Raw genomic sequence first — 17,512 nt, 5'->3', positions numbered from 1 at the left:
GTGTGTATTGTGTCTAGGCCTCCGTGACAGTGCGAGAGGGAGTGGACATCATTCAGACCAACCTATCTTTCCTCAGACAGCAGTTCACACAGATGGCCTCTCATATCCTGCACTGCAACGGTAAGTTCAGTCAGAGGGGAAGTCAGTGGCTGGTTACCCAGCACCAGAGTTAACTGGTTATTCCTCTGCTTCTCTGACTCAGGTGTTAGTTTATTACCCTTCCTCTGTGACTGAGCAGTAGTCAGTTAACTAGAATACATGCTGAAGACATTGACCCTAAAGGCGATGGTAATAATAAGTTAATTAACACCATCAGTCACTGGTGAGTTGTCATGATATCAACCTTTCAAAGCTCTCAGATCATAGTAGGAAATCAGTCCTAACTGGCCAAAAATTCTCAGAGTGAACTTTTCAGACTAGGCGTAAAAGCCTTTTACACTGTTCTTAACTTGTGAAATGACTCCTATCTGTGCTGATATTTAGGAGAGCTCCAAAGGAGTCCTGACCCGTTAGGAGCTGCAGGATCCTGTGGAAGGAGATGTTCATTGATGACTACGAGCTTATTAAAAGATACCGTTTCAGCAAAAATTAAATAATTTTTTGACAGTCCTTGTGTGTGATGCAAAGGGCACATGCTCTCCTTATAAAATTAGTTCCTCACAACCTCACAGTGACAGGGAAAATACACGTCACACTCTCTCCTAGGATTCATCCTGTTCCTTGCTGAAAGTCAATGTATGAAGCTTCATCATCACTCTCTGAAGTAGGAGTGTTTTTACTCTTAGGTTCACTTTTAGCATGATTCCTAGGAGTGGGCCTGTATTTATAAAGTGTCACAGAATTCCTCCTGGGAATCATCCTCAAAGTTAAATCAGGACTAGTAGTTTTCCTGACAGATATGATATAAGGCCCTTGCAGAACCTTGAGACCCCTTGAGTCATGTGGATTATCTGAGGAGCTGTAAAAGCAAAGTTTGGGTACTGCAGAAATTGTTTGTTGTTCTCAGAACAATGGGCTTCTTGCATTAATCATGCATACGCACAGATTTGATCTTAAATTGTGCGTGCAAACAATTTAAGAACTTCTGTGGCTTTCATCAATACTTGCGTACTTCCTGCTTGTTCTTAGGTAAGATCACAATTTAAGAGTGCCCTAGACCAAGCCAATAAGCACAAAAGCCAACTTTTGTTTTGTGCTGTGAAATATTAATGATAATGAAAAACAACTTATTTACACTTATTAAAGATGATTAGGTTACCGAGGCAGATTCTACAAAACCTGTGTGCCGTTCCGGAGCCTCAATTCAGATCAGAGGCAAAACGATCTAATCCCACTCCACCTCATCTGCAAGTACCATCCTCCTCAACTGTCTGTCTGATAACATTGGCCTCGCCCGTGTAGCACTCTCCTGATTCCAGTCATACCTCTCCAACAGGAAACAGTTTGTCACCTTCAGAGACTTTAGTTTCACCCCAGCCCCAGTCAACCAAGACGTTCCCCAGGGCTCTGTGCTTGGACCTCTCCATTTTATGTGCCCCAGGGCTCTGTGCTTGGACCCATCCTTTTTACCATCCACATGCTCCCCCTTGGACAGATCATCTGCCACCATGGTCTCAGTTTCCTATGTTATGCTGATGATACACAGCTGTATCTTAACACCAAAACATCCACCCAGCTCCCTCCTCTGTCACTTGTCAACTGCCTAAATAAAATAAAATTTGGATGTCCGCTAACCTACTGAAGCTAAATAGCAATAAAACTGAGCTCATGTTTGTGACTCCCAAGCCAATACTCCAAAGGGTTGGAGTATCTTCTCCTTGATGTGGACAGCTGCTCCATCTCTCCATCCCTGGAAGTCAGCAATCTGGGTGTCATACTGGACTCCACCCTCTCATTCCAGTCACACATCAAACTCATCACTAAATCTGCCTTTTACCACCTCAAGAACATCTCCGCCTTCACTCTGAATCTGTGGCAAAATGAAAAGTTATCAAAAGCTTTCGTCGTAGGGTGTGTCCGTGGCGTCACATTTTGATGTTTCACCATGAAAAGGGAAGTTGTTATAACTTGAGTGTACATAGTAAAATCTGCCCCAAACGTCACGTGTTTGAAGACATCTAATGGCCAATATTGAATATTAGTCATAGCGCCACCTACTGGCAACAGGAAATTAATTCTCTCTCTCTCTCTCTCTCTCTCAAAAACTAACGCGGCAGCGGCTGATGGCCGCCCACCATTGAGTCTAGTTGTTAAAAAGAAGTTTTTTCTTGCCACTGTCGCCAAGTGCTTGCTCATGGTGGGATTTGTTAGGTCTCTGTAAATAATATTATAAAGAGTACGGTCTAGACCTGCTCTATAGGAAAAGTGCAATGAGATAACTTCTCTTATGAACTGGCGCTATATAAATGAAATTTAATTGAATTGATATTTATCCTGTGTCCTGATGTATGCAAGTAACACATACAGGATTAGGTCAGTTTATTGCTTGGTGAAATGTGCTTTCATTAGAAAAAGGAGGTATGATTAAAAATTATTTTTAAAAAGAGGATCTAATTTGGATCAGCTGAAGTCATGATCAAAATGATAAATTAATATGCATGTAACTATATACTGTATTCAACAAAAGATTCAGTTAAGAGTTCCAAATGAACATAGTGAAACTGCAATGTAATTTCAGGGGCAGTTGAACCATAACGCCCCTTGGAAATCAAAAATGAACTGAGAGGTTCCAGACTAATAAGCATTTGCGAATTAGTCTGGCGATGCCAGAATATACGGTGTATGTGGGATTGAGTCAAAATAAACTACAGTGTGTGTGTTATTAATAGTTTTTGGACAACAATGGAGCTCTATGGCACAGAGAAATAAGATATATCAGGCTTTGGATACACAATACTTAGTGAGTAGGATACATTCATAATTGGTTTGGCTCTGCACATGGGATTTATTGACAAATATAGGACCACACCAGACTTATCATTTAAAATGGTTGAAGCTTGAGTTTTTCTGCCAGGACTGTAATCATTAATAATCATAAACACACACACACAAAAAAAGTTTGAATTATTACTTAAGCCAAGGCCATGCAGCCCAATATTGTACCCTTCAATGAGATAACTTCTGTTATGAACTGGCGCTATATAAATGAAATTTAATTGAATTGAATTCAACGAAGTATCCCCGCGGTATGTTTCCCCTAGATGTATGAAATTTGGGAGGCAGATGTATCATCCCAAGACTTACAGAAAAGCCTCTTGGAGCCATACCATAGACACATCAGCCATTTTGAATTTACTGTGCGCTTTGAGGTCATTTTTCCCCATTTACATGCTCCATACTTTAACAAACTCCTAGAGATTTAATCAGATCGACTTCACGGCGTACCTCATCTGTGCAGCATCCAAAACACATGAAAATTCAGAGCCACGTTGACTGAACCTCCAGCAACAATGCCGCGACTGCTTCTGGGACCTTCCAGAGAGAGATTGGTGATAGGTCTGGCATATACCAGTCCACTGTTAGTCATGCACTCCCCAAATTTCTCAAGGGTATCATCCAGTTAACACCACAGTACAATCAGTTTCCATATACTGTACTACTGCTCAGCAGACTCAGATAAAAAGGGATTTTTTTTGCCATTGCTGGACTAGCCTACCCAATACTATTTGAGCAATTGACTGTACTCATACGTGCGCATCAAGAGTTCATTGGGGCGTTTCCATATGCTAATTGAAAATTTCCTGGCACATGCATCCAATTTTCAAATGCAATTCATCAACATACTCAGGTAGGTAAGAACAGACTTGGCTGTCAGTTCATGTTTCATGAGTCCGACGTAGGATTTTCTTATTTTCCTCTTATTGCTTTGTGCAAGAACAAATATAAGAGAAAAATAAGAAAACATTCTGCATGAGGCCCAGTGATCTTTTAATAAGCTCATTGTCATTAAGCGCTCCCTATCATCTCTCCTCCTATGCCTGACTTTCATCTCCTGCAGCTCCTAACATTTTAGGACTCCTCTGGAGCGCTCCTTAATATCAGCACAGAAAGGAGTGATTTCCTAAGTTAAGAAAGTAATAAAATGCTTTTACTCCTGATCCCAAAACTAATTGTCACAGAGAATTTTTGCCTAATAAGGACTGATTTCCTACTCTGACGCATGAATGCAAGCACAGAACCAATTTTTAACTCAAAATTTAAAACTTAAAGCTAGGGCTTGGGCGATTAATCGATGTAATCGATGTATTATGTATTTGCATAACGTGTGGCGGCGAGTTGCAATGAAGTATGACTGCACCGGGTCAAAGCATGGATTCACCCAGAAAACAAGCTGCAGCTAACACCTTGTCTCAGGATTATCTAAAGCAGTGTTTCCCACACATACACTTTACTTGGGCGGACCGCCCAGGTATATTAACGGCCGCCAAAGTATATTCGGCGACCCATTTTATCACCGGGATCTATTAACTAGTGGGCATTCTCCCCTCGCTCTACCCCCCCTCACATGTGATCTACTGACAATCGCACATGCTCTGCAGAGAAACACACAGAGAGTCTCCTGTTTAATGTAGACCTACTTATGCTGTTGTTTTGTAAAAGCCTGTAAGTGCACCTGTTGGTGTCGATGTCATTCACTACGTTTGTTTCGATTGTGTCGATAGGCTACGTCTTAAACAACAAGCCTCCTCCACAGGAGGCTGTTGTGAAAACGGACTAGCGGGTGAAGCCGGTGACACAGAGGTGTAGGTGTGTGCTTGTGTGTGTGCTAGTGTGTGTGGGGGAAAGAGAACTGAAGGGAAAGGCAAGGTGAGCAGATTAAAGTAGTCTGTGAGTAAACACTAAAATAAGTTGGAGAACTGAGTAGAATTAAAATGGTGACATAAGCAATAACCTACTAGAAATAGTGTAATGTATTAATTCTTTCAAATATTATATATATAATATTTTCAATAGACAAATATATTTTGTTGCTGAAAAATGCCCTGCAGTGCATACTTTCTTGTTTCATTTGTTTGTGTTTAAGAGAAAATGACTGAATTAAATATTGAAATATTAATGAGACTTAGATTGTAGAGTTTTGATTGTAGTATGGATTTTAGGTAAATTAATTGTTATATTAATCAGGTAATTACAAAATAATCTTTAGATTGATAAATTAGTCTTTAGACTTTAATCGACTAAAAATAATCATTAGATTTATCGATTAAAAAAAATAGTTAGGTGCAGCCCTACTTAAAGCTGATGATTTGTTCATACTCAGGGTATTTTCTTATTCATTGTCAATTAACAATGAATAAGAAAATACCCTGAATATGAACAAATCATCAGCTGTTAAGATGTGGATTCTGTAGGCATGTAAACATTTGCAGCCATAGTGCTGCTGTGTTCTGTAAGACCACACTGATGTGAAAATGGTGTGAATGGTTTTCTGTCTTGGGTTTTTCTTCGTGCAGATCACACGTTTGGCCCCCGTCTTCTGTTGCTGTGCACTCAGGGCCTGTTTGAGTGTCTGGCTCTAAACCTGTACTGCCTCGGAGGAGAACAGAGAGCTCTGACTGCAGTCATCAACCACCGCATTGTTAGTATACATCATTTCTAATCACAGCATTATGCTTTACTCATGTGATACAAGTCAACAGCTGCATGTTTCTGTCTGTGTTTGTGTAGAGGAGGATGTCTGCAGAAGTCAATCCCAGTCTGGTCAACTGGCTGACCAGTATGATGTCTATGAGGCTGCATGTCATTCTGGAACACAACCCAGTTACTGAGGACCAAATCCAGCAGTACGTCATCTATACACAGGTAATAAACAGTCATTAGTGAGCATACCTGGCTATACACTGCACAAAGGTGCTGAATGGATTTAAAAAACGTTTATCTATCCAGAAATATCTCCAGCTGCCTCTATAGATTTTGTTCTACGCAAGTAACACATTCAGGATCAGATCAGTTTATTGCTTGGTGAAATGTGCTTTCATTAGAAAAAGGAGGTTTGGATTATCACTTAATCCATATCTCTCTGTTAGATTCACCAACTCTGACCACATACAGTATAGTTTGAGTCATTATGTTTATCCCCTGCAGTACAAATGTAAATTAGTGTAATGGGAATGGATAGCTCACTCAACCTCTCTGTCAGATGGAGGAGAGATTGTCTCCAGCTCCAGCAACCACAGCAGAGGAGGCCATGGCTTCATCAGGTGACATTGGAGAGAGCACTTCCTCATCAGAGGACACTCAGTGTCCTGCTGGGGCCCCAGCAGGACGGGAGGAGGCGGCCCCTGAGGTGGAGCAATGGACAACAGCTGTTCCACCTGTAAGGAATGAGGTTTTCCCATGATTATCTGGAAACACAGGGCTAATGCCTTTTGCCAAACAAGACTACTCAAGCTAGTCTCGCTTCCCTCTATTTCTGCACTGGTCTAGGTTCGCAAACTGGCATTCACAAAGCTCAGAGAAGTGGAACTATCCTGTTGATGCGACCCGACCCGTTAATATACAGTGGTGTGAAAAAGTGTTTGCCCCCTTCCTGATTTCTTATTTTTTTGCATGTTTGTCACACTTAAATGTTTCAGATCATCAAACTAATTTAAATATTAGTCAAAGATAACACAAGTAAACACAAAATGCAGTTTTTAAATGAAGGTTAATATTATTAAGGGAAAATAAAATCCAAACCTACATGGCCCTGTGTGAAAAAGTGATTTCCCCCTAAACCTAATAACTGGTTGGGCCACCCTTAGCAGCAACAACTGCAATCAAGCGTTTGCGATAACTTGCAGTGAGTCATTTACAGCGCTGTGGAGGAATTTTGGCCCACTCATCTTCGCAAAATTGTTGTAATTCAGCCACATTGCAGGGTTTTTGAGCATGAACTGCCTTTTTAAGGTCATGCCACAGCATCTCAATAGGATTCAGGTCAGGACTTTGACTAGGCCACTCCAAAGTCTTCATTTTGTTCTTCTTCTTCGTCTGTCAGCCTCACTAGAATGCTGTATCAAATTCACATCTGAATCCATATAAGGTTCGGGTATTATACAACAGATGTTGAATAAACATTCGCAAACAGTTTGCTCAACTTATCTCCACTAGGCCACTCCAAAGTCTTCATTTTGTTCTTCTTCAGCCATTCAGAGACCCCACAACAACATCCAAAGAACTGCAGGCCTCACTTGCTGCAGTTAAGGTCAGTGTTCATGACTCCACCATAAGAAAAAAAGAGACTGGGCAAAAATGGCCTGCATGGCAGAGCTCCAAGACAAAAACCACTGCTGAGCAAAAAGAACATTAAGGCTCGTCTCATTTTTGCCAGAAAACATCTTGATGATCCCCAAGACTTTTGGGAAAATACTCTGTGGACTGACGAGACAAAAGTTGAACTTTTTGGAAGGTATGTGTCCCATTACATCTGGCGTAAAAGTAACACCGCATTTCAGAAAAAGAACATCATACCAACAGTAAAATATGGTGGTGGTAGTGTGATGGTCTGGGGCTGTTTTTTTGCCCAGTCTCTTTCTTATGGTGGAGTCATGAACACTGACCTTAACAAAAAACCTGTTTCTTATCGTCTGTGCATATACTGTATCTTCTCCAAACGGGAAGCAGCAACCAGGTAGTTACTTTGGTAACTACCGAAAAAACTCCTCAAATCGTCTCTCTCTCTCACACACAATAGACGGTGAATTCACAGTGTTATGAGTCTGTGTTTAATTCAGCGTGTATCTGATCCACCAACCAGCACGTATTTTAGTGAGAAATCTCTCGTTTTTGAAACGTTGGCCTCTCACTCCCACGATCTTCTCCCACTGAAATAGTGCAGCTAAACAACGGAGGCTGGTAGCGAGCTGAGGCACACAAAAAAAGTACAGAAATACAGTTTTTCTTTCTGGATTATATTGATGCCAAGTTGACAAGAAAACTGTAGACATATGACACCTTTTATCTTGTGTTTCTAGAGTTACTTGTTTTTGCGGACACGTAAGGAATTATTAATATGTCATATTTCTTAAAGGGAGTTTGGTGTAATATTTTCCCCGCAGCACCAGTACAGAAACACTAGGTAACGGCTAAAGTACGATAAGGTTGTCTGACGTTGACTGCGGGTAGTTACTGGTTTAATTAATGGTTTACAGTCTACTAATGTGTGTTTCAAGTGATTACTGACAGTGGCTGATCAGGCTAATTATCAATGGTTGCCCTTTGTCTGCGTGTTTTTAAACTACTTTCCTAATGAAACATGATGTGCTTGATGGTGTTGTGATTCCTGATGAAACTTGTTGTCCTTTAGCTTCCCTTTTTAACATTTATTCACCCAGAAAAAGCTCAGATTTCTCTGTATAATATGACTCTGTCTGTCAGCTGCTGTGTGTCTGCAGTGTATTTACAGATTTGGGATTTTATTTGTTTCATTTTCAGATACATTTTCAACATACATTGATAACCATAATTATGACCATATAACATCAAACACGAGTTTAACACTACAATTTGTCAACACCAGTTTTATTGGGGACAAACTCAAATCATCAACATCACTGCATGCCTATATTGTAAATCAGTTGCATATATGAGCATATATTATGACTGTATAATGTCTTCGTCAGGAATGGGTTCCCATCATCAGACATGACATGCTGTCTCAGAGGAAGATCAAAGCCCAGCCGCCGCTGTCTGACGCCTACCAGCATGGGATGCCTGCCAAGAGGAGGAAGGTGAGCAGTGCAGGTTTAGTCTCTTTTAACACAAGACTGCAGGAATCTACCAGCTTCATTCTGTCACAAGTTCTGTCCTCATTGTTGTCCGGTTTGAGCTCCGTACTAACTGAAGAACAAACAGGTGACTTGTTGACAATTGCTTGCTAGCTAATAAGACAGAACAGAGTTACTGGAAGACGGAGCCAGGCTAACAGTTTCCTACTGCTTCCAGTCTTTGTGCTAAGCTACGCTAAACACATCCTGGACCTATCTCTGTCCTGGACGGAGATATCATTTTACAACACAAGGTTGTACAACAAAATGAGTTTGTAGTCCTTTCATGCTACAGACATAGAACATAACAGATACTTACATTTATATTAGAATAGGGTAAAATAAAATCAAACAGTATATAGTTATTTATATACATATATACTGTTGGGATTCAGGTAGGGCAGGTTTAGTTATTAGCAGAAATATCAAATATATTTATGAATATATTTATGAATATTAATAAAATGATTAATATCAATGTCCTCCGTCTGTTGTCAGACGGAGGAGAGTAACAGTAGGGTTTCCATTTTTAGACGACCCAGTGTGAAGGACCACACCTGTCCCTGTCAGACGCAGTGAGTCGCGCTGCTCGTGCTGCAGGAGTCCTGCCTGTCACCGCCCATCACAGCCTGCAGGTGGAGCTGGAGAGGCCAGAGCTGCAGGAAGCATACACCAAACAAGTAATGCACTGTCGCTAAACTAATCCAGGATAGCATGTTTGTCATCTTAAATGATCTTTTTGATACTCATCTAGTTTCAAACAAAGGTTGAGGATTGATTGGTGGTTTTGAATAAAGTTATGTTGATAACATTGCACGATTATTTAAGAAAGATTAAGAGTGTAACCGTGATTAGCAGTACTCGTATGATTGGATGGCATGGCACTGTGGCTGCACACAGGCTCCACATCACTTTACTAAAACATACTGGATCCTAAATCTGAAAATGAAAGGCTCTAATAAAAAGTGTCCAAACAATAAAGATACTAAAGAGGCGTGAAAGTTTCTGACCAATTTTCATCAAACGGAGTCTCACTCACAATGATTAATAAAGATATTATGAAACTGTCCCATATTTCATTATAATTTCAGGGGCACATGTCAATTTACCAGTAATAGGGAGTGCTACTCTAGTCCATTACGTGAGAAAATAACCCTGATGATGTCATAGTGATATCATTAGGGTTACCAACATGGGTTTGGAGACTACAAATTTATAACGGAACACCTGTGTTACAAACTGAAGATGTGGAGTTTGAAAGACGTGGGTGTTTACCAGCTATGTAAGACTTTATCCAGTTGCATTATGGGAAAAGTAGGATTGAGTGAATTGAGCTTAATCTAGAGACTCAAAGTCATGATATATCAGCCTCTGTTGCACAGATTTTGACCATTCTATTTTTAAGCTGTCCCCAAACTTTATGGAAGTGCAAAACTGAATCACTGGAGCAAACCTTTAATTTACTGAACAAGTCTATGTATGCAGTGTTTAGTAATGTAATAACATCTCATTTTAGTACCTTAATGCCATATCACCATCAGATGTCATGATTTAATGCTGTTTTCTGGTTCCATGGTAAAAACTACAATGATAACAACATACGTGTACGTGTGAGGACAGGAGTGGTCATTTGTATCTGAAAATTACTTCACGTGTAGAGTAACCTTCACCTTGAAAACACTTGGTCCTGATCCATTCAGCAGTACACGTCTTAATGTTTGCAAGTTTGGAAGGATTTGTTACTCTGACATCAGCTTCATATACATTTTAAGCCAGCTTTGAATAACTGGATAATCCAGATTTGTGTAACAGTAACAGTCAAATAAAGCATATTTAGTTATTCACATTTGAAGACTGGGGAACTGGAATCAATATATTTTACTCAACTAGTTTTAATATAAAGGTCGTTCTATCTGTAACCTGCTGTCTCTCTGTCTCTGTGTCCTCCTGCCAGGTGAAGAGTGACATCAAAGAGCGAGTGAGAGACAATCCAGACTACAACACCAAGAGATTCCCTAACACACACCGAGCTTTCTCTATAGAAGACTCCTAATCATACACAGGCCTGTGCACAGGAACAAGGCCAGGTCCACAACAGGATCTGTACACACTACCTGCAGCATGGAACTCTGGTTCATGTAGTTTTTTAACACAGCGTTGTAAACATGGCCTGAAAGGATGAGAGCTACTGACTTCACTGAATGTTCACTGTTAGGAAAAAAGAATAGACAATTTAATTGTACTGTTTTGAGAAAAAGTTCTGATAAAGTCGTAATACTATGAGAACAAAGTTGGAATGTTTAAAAAAAAAAACAATATGAGAAAAGTTGTAATGTTGCAAAGACAAACGTAATATGAGAATAAAGTCATAAAGTTGCAAAGAAAAAAGTTAATGTGAGAAAAGTCGTAATGTTGCGAAAAACAAGTGATCCTGTGAGAACAAAGTTGTAATGTTGCGCAGACAAAAGTCGGAATATTATGAGAATAAAGGAATGAGATAAACTTGAAATTTTGAAAAAAGTCACAATATTTCAAGAATAAAGTCATAATATTATGACAAATATTTATTGTCTGTCGTAGTGAAGTAATAGGGACACTTCAAAAAACACACTGTCAAAACTAAAGTGTTTTGCAAGGAAAAATAGCTATACATACGTACAATATATGAAACTGCTAAAAACATGCACATGCAATGTAATCTATCCAGTGTAATCATGAAATTTGGTGGTCTTTGCTACCTTTTTCTTGAAATACTATGACTGTATTGTCATATTATGACTTTTTCTCGTAAAAGTTTGACTTTCTCATTTCAAGCTGACTTTTTTCTCAAAATATTATGACTTTGTGCTCAAAATGTTAGATTTTTGGTTCCCAACAGTGGTCCTGATACTCTGTCATACTGAGCAGTTCTCTCCTATGGTGCAGATGTAGTTGCATTATATATCTGTATAAGGCAAAACTGTAAATGAGCGCAAATTATACATAGTAAAAGGGCAGTGATGTCATAGAGCTTTGTCAGTGTCAATCAGTTCATGTTTGTATTTTAGGGCATTATCTTTATCATTGACACTGGTGTCTGCTTAAACAGGATACCTCAGTGATGTGGTCTTTAACCATGTGTTCAACTGCAGTATAACAATCTGCCACAGCCTGATCAGGCCATGGTGATGGCAGAAGTGTGTGGTGTGGTCTGAAGCACAGCTGCAGTCAGTAGAGGTTTGTCAAACTGTGAATGGTTACTCTGTGCTTGTTAACTTCACTGAAATAAATTAACCTATATTCAATATCAATATTTCTCAACTGCTTTATTTACAGGTACCTCAGGTTTAGAGTAACACAAACAGTGGTTTCCAACAATAGGGTTGGGGCCTCACAAGGGGTCACAAAGATAAATCTGTGGGGTCACGAGATGGGACAAGAAAGGAAATAAGAAACAGACTTGAGTGTCTACAGCCATGCAGAGGCTCTGTGAGGCTGTACTACTAGCTAAATGCTAATGTCAGTATGCTAACATGCTCTCAATGAAAATGTTAACATGCTGATGTTTACTTGTATTGTGCTGTGTTCATCTTAGTTTAGCACGTTAGCATGCTAATATTTGCTAATTAACACTAAACAGAGTACTACTGAGGCTGATGGGATTGTCATTAGTTTTGCAGGTATTTGGTCACAAAGTATTGGAGATTTTGACCTGATGATGGCACTAGAGGAAAAGTCAGGGGGTTCAACCTCTTATGATCATGAATGTTTGTACCAAATTTAATAGCAATCCATCCAGTAGTTTTTGAGATGTTTCAGTCTGATCCAAAGTGGTGGGCCGACGACACTGCCATTCCTAGAGCTTTGCTGCTTCTTCTTTTCCTTTCGGCTGTTCCCTTTCAGGGGTCACCACAGCGAATCATGCGCCTCCATCTAACCCTGTCCTCTGCATCCTCTTCACTCACACCAATTAACTTCATGTCCTCTCTCACTACATCCATAAATCTCCTCTTTGGTCTTCCTCTAGACCTCCTGCCTGGCAGCTCCAACCTCAGCATCCTTCTACCAATATATTCACAGTCTCTCCTCTGAACATGTCCAAACCACCTCAATCTGGCCTCTCTGACTTTATCTCCGAAACGTCTAACATGAGCTGTCCCTCTGATGTACTCATTCCTGATCCTGTCCGTCCTCGTCACTCCCAAAGAGAACCTCAACATCTTAAGCTCTGCTACCTCCAGCTCTGCCTCTTGTCTTTTCTTTAGTGCCGCTGTCTCTAAGCTGTACAACATTGCTGGTCTCACCACCGTCTTGAACACATTTCCTTTCATTCTTGCTGATACTCTTTTATCACACAACACACCTGACACTTTTCTCCACCCGTTCCAACCTGCTTGCACTCGCCTCTTCACCTCTTTTCCACAGTCTCCATTGCTCTGAACCGTTGACCCTAAGTACTTAAAGTCCTGCACCTTCTTCACCTCTGCTCCCTGTAACCTCACCGTCCCACCTGGGTCCCTCTCATTGACGCACATGTATTCTGTCTTACTGCAGCTAAGCTTCATTCCTCTGTTTTCCAGAGCAGACCTCCATCTCTCTAAATTTTCCTCCACCTGCTCCCTGCTCTCACTACAAATCACAATGTCATCCACAAACATCATAGTCCATGGAGATTCCCTGTCTAACCTCATCTGTCAGCCTGTCCATCACCAGAGCAAACAAGAAGGGGCTCAGAGCCGATCCTTGATGCAGACCCACCTCCACCTTGAACTCCTCTGTCACACCTACAGCACACCTCACCACAGTCTTACAGCTCTCATACATGTCCTGCACCACTCTAACATACTTCTCTGCCACTCCAGACTTCCTCATACAATACCACAGCTCCTCTCTCGGCACCCTGTCATACGCTTTCTCTAAATCTACGAAGACACAATGCAACTCCCTATGACCTTCTCTGTACTTCTCCATCAGCATCCTCAAAGCAAATACTGCATCTGTTGTACTCTTTCTAGGCATGAAACCATATTGCTGTTCACAAATGCTCACCTGAAACCATATTGCTGTTCACAAATGCTCACCTCTGCCCTTAGCCTAGCTTCCACTACTCTTTCCCACAACTTCATTGTATGGCTCATCAGCTTTATTCCTCTGTAGTTGCCCCAGCTCTGCACATCTCCCTTGTTCTTAAAAATTGGCACCAGTACACTTCTCCTCCATTCCTTGGGCATCCTCTCACTCTCCAAGATCCTATTAGAGAACTAGTCAGAAACTCTACTGCCACCTCTCCTAGATACTTCCATACCTCCACAAGTATGTCATCAGGACCAAATGCCTTTCCACTCTTCATCCTCTTCAACGTCCTCCTCACTTCACTCTTGCTAATCTTTGCTACTTCCTGCTCCACACCAGTCACCTCTTCTACTCTTCGTTCCCTTTCATTTTCCTCATCCATCAACTCTTCAAAGTACTCCTTCCATCTTCCCATCACACTCCTGGCACCTGTCAGTACCTTTCCATCCTTATCTTTAATCACCCTAACCTGCTGCACATCTTTCCCATCTCTCTCTCTTTGTCTGGCCAACCTGTACAAATCCACCTCTCCCTCTTTAGTGTCCAACCTAGCATACAAGTCCTCATATGCTCTTTGTTTGGCCTTTGCCACCTCTACCTTCACCTTACGCTGCATCTCCCTGTGCTCCTGTCTATTCTCTTCAGTCCTCTCAGTGTCCCACTTCTTCTTAGCTAACCTCTTTCTCTGTATACACTCCTGAACTTCCTCGTTCCACCACCAAGTCTCCTTGTCCACTTTTCTCTTTCCAGATGACACACCGAGTACCCTCCTACCTGTCTCCCTGATCACATTAGCTCTAGTGGTCCAGTCATCTGGGAGCACTTCCTGACCACCCAGAGTCTGTCTCAGCTCCTCCCTGAAAACTACACGACATTCTTCCTTCTTCAACTTCCACCACTTCGTCCTCTGCTCTGCCTTTGTCCTCTTCATCTTCCTCACCACCAGAGACATTTTACACACTACCATCCTGTGTTGTCTGGCTACACTCTCCCCTACCACTACTTTACAGTAACTGTTCTCTTTCAGATTACAATGTCTACACAAGATGTAGTCCACCTGAGTGCTTCTACCTCCGCTCTTATATGTCACCCTATGTTCCTGCCTTTTCTGGAAGAAAGTGTTCACTACAGCCATTTCCATCCTCTTTGCAAAGTCTACCACCATCTGTCCTTCTGAGTTCCTGTCCTGAAGATCAAACCTGCCCATCATATTCTCATCACCTCTGTTCCCTTCACCTACATGCCCATTGAAATCTGCACCAATCACCACTCTCTCACCTCTGGGGATGCTCTGCATCACTTCATCTAACTCACTCCAGAATTTCTCCTTCTCTTCTAACTGACATCCTACCTGTGGGGCATAACCACTCACAACATTGAACATCACCCCTTCAATTTCCAGCTTCAGACTCATCAACCTGTCTGATACGCTTTTCACCTCTAGAACATTCCTCACAAACTCCTCTTTCAGGATAACGCCTACTCCGTTTCTCTTCCTACCTGACCCATGGTAGAACAACTTGAACCCTGCTCCTAAGCTTCTAGCCTTGCTACCTTTCCACCTGGTCTCCTGGACACACAGTATGTCCACCTTCCTTCTCTGCATCATGTCAATCAACTCTCTAGTCTTCCCTGTCATAGTCCCAACATTCAAAGTCCCTACTGTCAGTCCTGCATTTTTAGCTTTCCTCTTCTCTCTCTGCCTACGAACACACCTTCCTCCTCTCCTTCTTCGTCTTTGACCCACAGTAGTCCAATTTCCACCGGTACCCTGTAGGTCAACAGCACCGGTGACGGTCGTTGTTAACCTGGGCCCCGACCGATCCGGTATGGAAGTCATTTCCACGATTCGCATTTTTAATTTGGCATGTGTTTTACGTCGGATGCCCTTCCTGACACAACCCTCTGCATTTATCCAGACTTGGGACTGGCACAAGAAGACACTGGCTTGTGCCCCCTTGTGGTTGCTGCTAGTGTGGCTAAAAAGCATATTTATGCAACACAGCTATGTTTGTCTATAATTTGTCCTTTTTTATTGTGAATACTGGATCGTTTACTGCTTCAGGCTTCTGAAAACTGTTAAAAAGAAACTGAGAAGTGAACATTCATTCTGTGTTTGCATAGCTTGCAACTCGTATACATACACAACCTATGACACTGGGTCATGAGCAGACAAAGAGGGAAATTCATACTAAAAAGATGGTCACTTTGGAAAATCCCCACTTGATTGGTCTCAGAGTGCTGAAGCCTCATATTAGCTTCAGCAAAACTTTAGAATGCATTTTTGCACTGTGACTGTGGATTTTGTCCCCTATTTCTAAATTAAGAATTAACAAACTTAAAGAGACAATGCAGAAAGGCAGAACAAAAGTGGAAAAAAGATAAACACAGTGCCTCCCTTGCTTCTCTAAAAAAACCTAATGTCCACTTATCAGTATAAAATCAAAGAAGCAAGGAACACCTATTTTTCATAACTGATCACTAGACAAGGTCACAATCCCAGAAACTTTTTTAAAACTATAAATTCTGTCATCGGCCCGCTGCCTAGCCAGCCAGTTCCTCAAAACTTCTTTTTCTTTTCTTAATTACTTTTATAATAAAATAGTGGAGATTCGGCAGAATTTTAATACTGATCTCAGAGAGCATGATGTTGACTCCTGCCCCTTCAACATTAACACACTTCAATGAAATCTCTCTGTCAACCCTGGAATGCACTGTTAAAAGCTGTACTTCAGACAGTTGGTCCAGATATTTTAGCCATTATTAACTGCTGGCATTTTCCCCCATTTTAAACATGCCACTGTTTACCCCCTTTTAAAGAAGCCCTCTCTACATCCCTGTTTTAAGTAATTTTAGACCCATCTCCAAGCTGCCATTTTTATCAAAGATTTTAGAAAAAGTTGTCTCCACTCAACTGATTTATTTTATGAATAAATATCTAATCTTTGAAAAATTCCAATCTGGTTTCCACTCCCAACATAGCACTGAGGCTGCTCTGGTCAAAATCACCAATGACCTACTGCTTGAAACCAACTTGTACTTGACACAGTGGACCAAGATATCTTAATCAACCGTTTGAAGAATGATGTGACGTGGCCCTGGATTGCTTTATCTCCTATCAGGTCCTTCTCTGTAGTGCTTGTAGATGCCTCGTCCTCTATTTTGTGGTGTCACCCAAGGATCTATTTTTGGTCCCCTCCTGTTTACCATATACAAGCCTGGGTCAAATCATACGTAGTCATGACAGAGCTATGCAGATGACACCCAATTGTATGCCCCGATAAAGCCTGGTACCACGGATGCATCCTGTATTATGTCCTGCCACACCGAGATTAAAAATTGGATGGCCAAACATTTTCTGAAATTGAATGACTTCAAATCAGAGGTAATTTTAACTACCCCATGTGGGCCCAGTACTAGCAGCATTAATAATCTCTCTCTCTCTCTCTTTAGTCTGGGTGCCTTATCTAATAATGTTCGAAAAGAGGCCTGCAACCTAGGTGTCATTTTTGATTCTGAATTGTCCTTTTGATGCTCAGGTGACTAAAGTGGTGCACTCCTGCTTTGCACAACTGAGATAGCTAATCAAGATCAGGTCATTGCTGTCCTCTGCAGACTTAGAAAAGGTCATCCATGCTTTTATCTCTTCCAGACTTGACTATTGCAATGCACTTTATTTTGGTATCAGCAGGCGAAACATCCAAATAGTGCAG

The 17,512-nt window shown here is 41.2% G+C and overlaps 1 protein-coding gene and 1 pseudogene across 6 annotated transcripts in view; both read left to right on the top strand.

Annotated features, from left to right (window-relative positions):
* The window catches only part of bag6l (BCL2 associated athanogene 6, like), a 38,337-nt gene extending 26,300 nt beyond the window's left edge, over positions 1-12,037 (top strand). For 4 of the 6 annotated variants that reach the window (XM_044171391.1, XM_044171392.1, XM_044171390.1 and 1 more), the window contains 7 exons: positions 18-120; positions 5,454-5,578; positions 5,668-5,802; positions 6,140-6,316; positions 8,604-8,711; positions 9,281-9,427; positions 10,702-12,037. In XM_044171391.1, the coding sequence (XP_044027326.1) occupies positions 18-120; positions 5,454-5,578; positions 5,668-5,802; positions 6,140-6,316; positions 8,604-8,711; positions 9,281-9,427; positions 10,702-10,800 (894 nt within the window). In that variant the 3' untranslated portion in view covers positions 10,801-12,037. Of the gene's footprint in view, positions 1-17; positions 121-483; positions 610-5,453; positions 5,579-5,667; positions 5,803-6,139; positions 6,317-8,603; positions 8,712-9,280; positions 9,428-10,701 lie in introns of those variants that run through there. The other 2 variants (XM_044171393.1, XM_044171395.1) reach the window with 2 other exon arrangements.
* The window catches only part of LOC122864763, a 109,143-nt pseudogene that overhangs the window by 46,949 nt on the left and 44,682 nt on the right, over positions 1-17,512 (top strand).

This window comes from Siniperca chuatsi, linkage group LG17 (assembly GCF_020085105.1).
Source record: "Siniperca chuatsi isolate FFG_IHB_CAS linkage group LG17, ASM2008510v1, whole genome shotgun sequence".
NCBI lineage: Eukaryota > Metazoa > Chordata > Actinopteri > Centrarchiformes > Sinipercidae > Siniperca > Siniperca chuatsi.
Note: the sequence above shows the minus strand (reverse complement) of the source record. Positions and strands in the feature narration are given on the sequence as shown.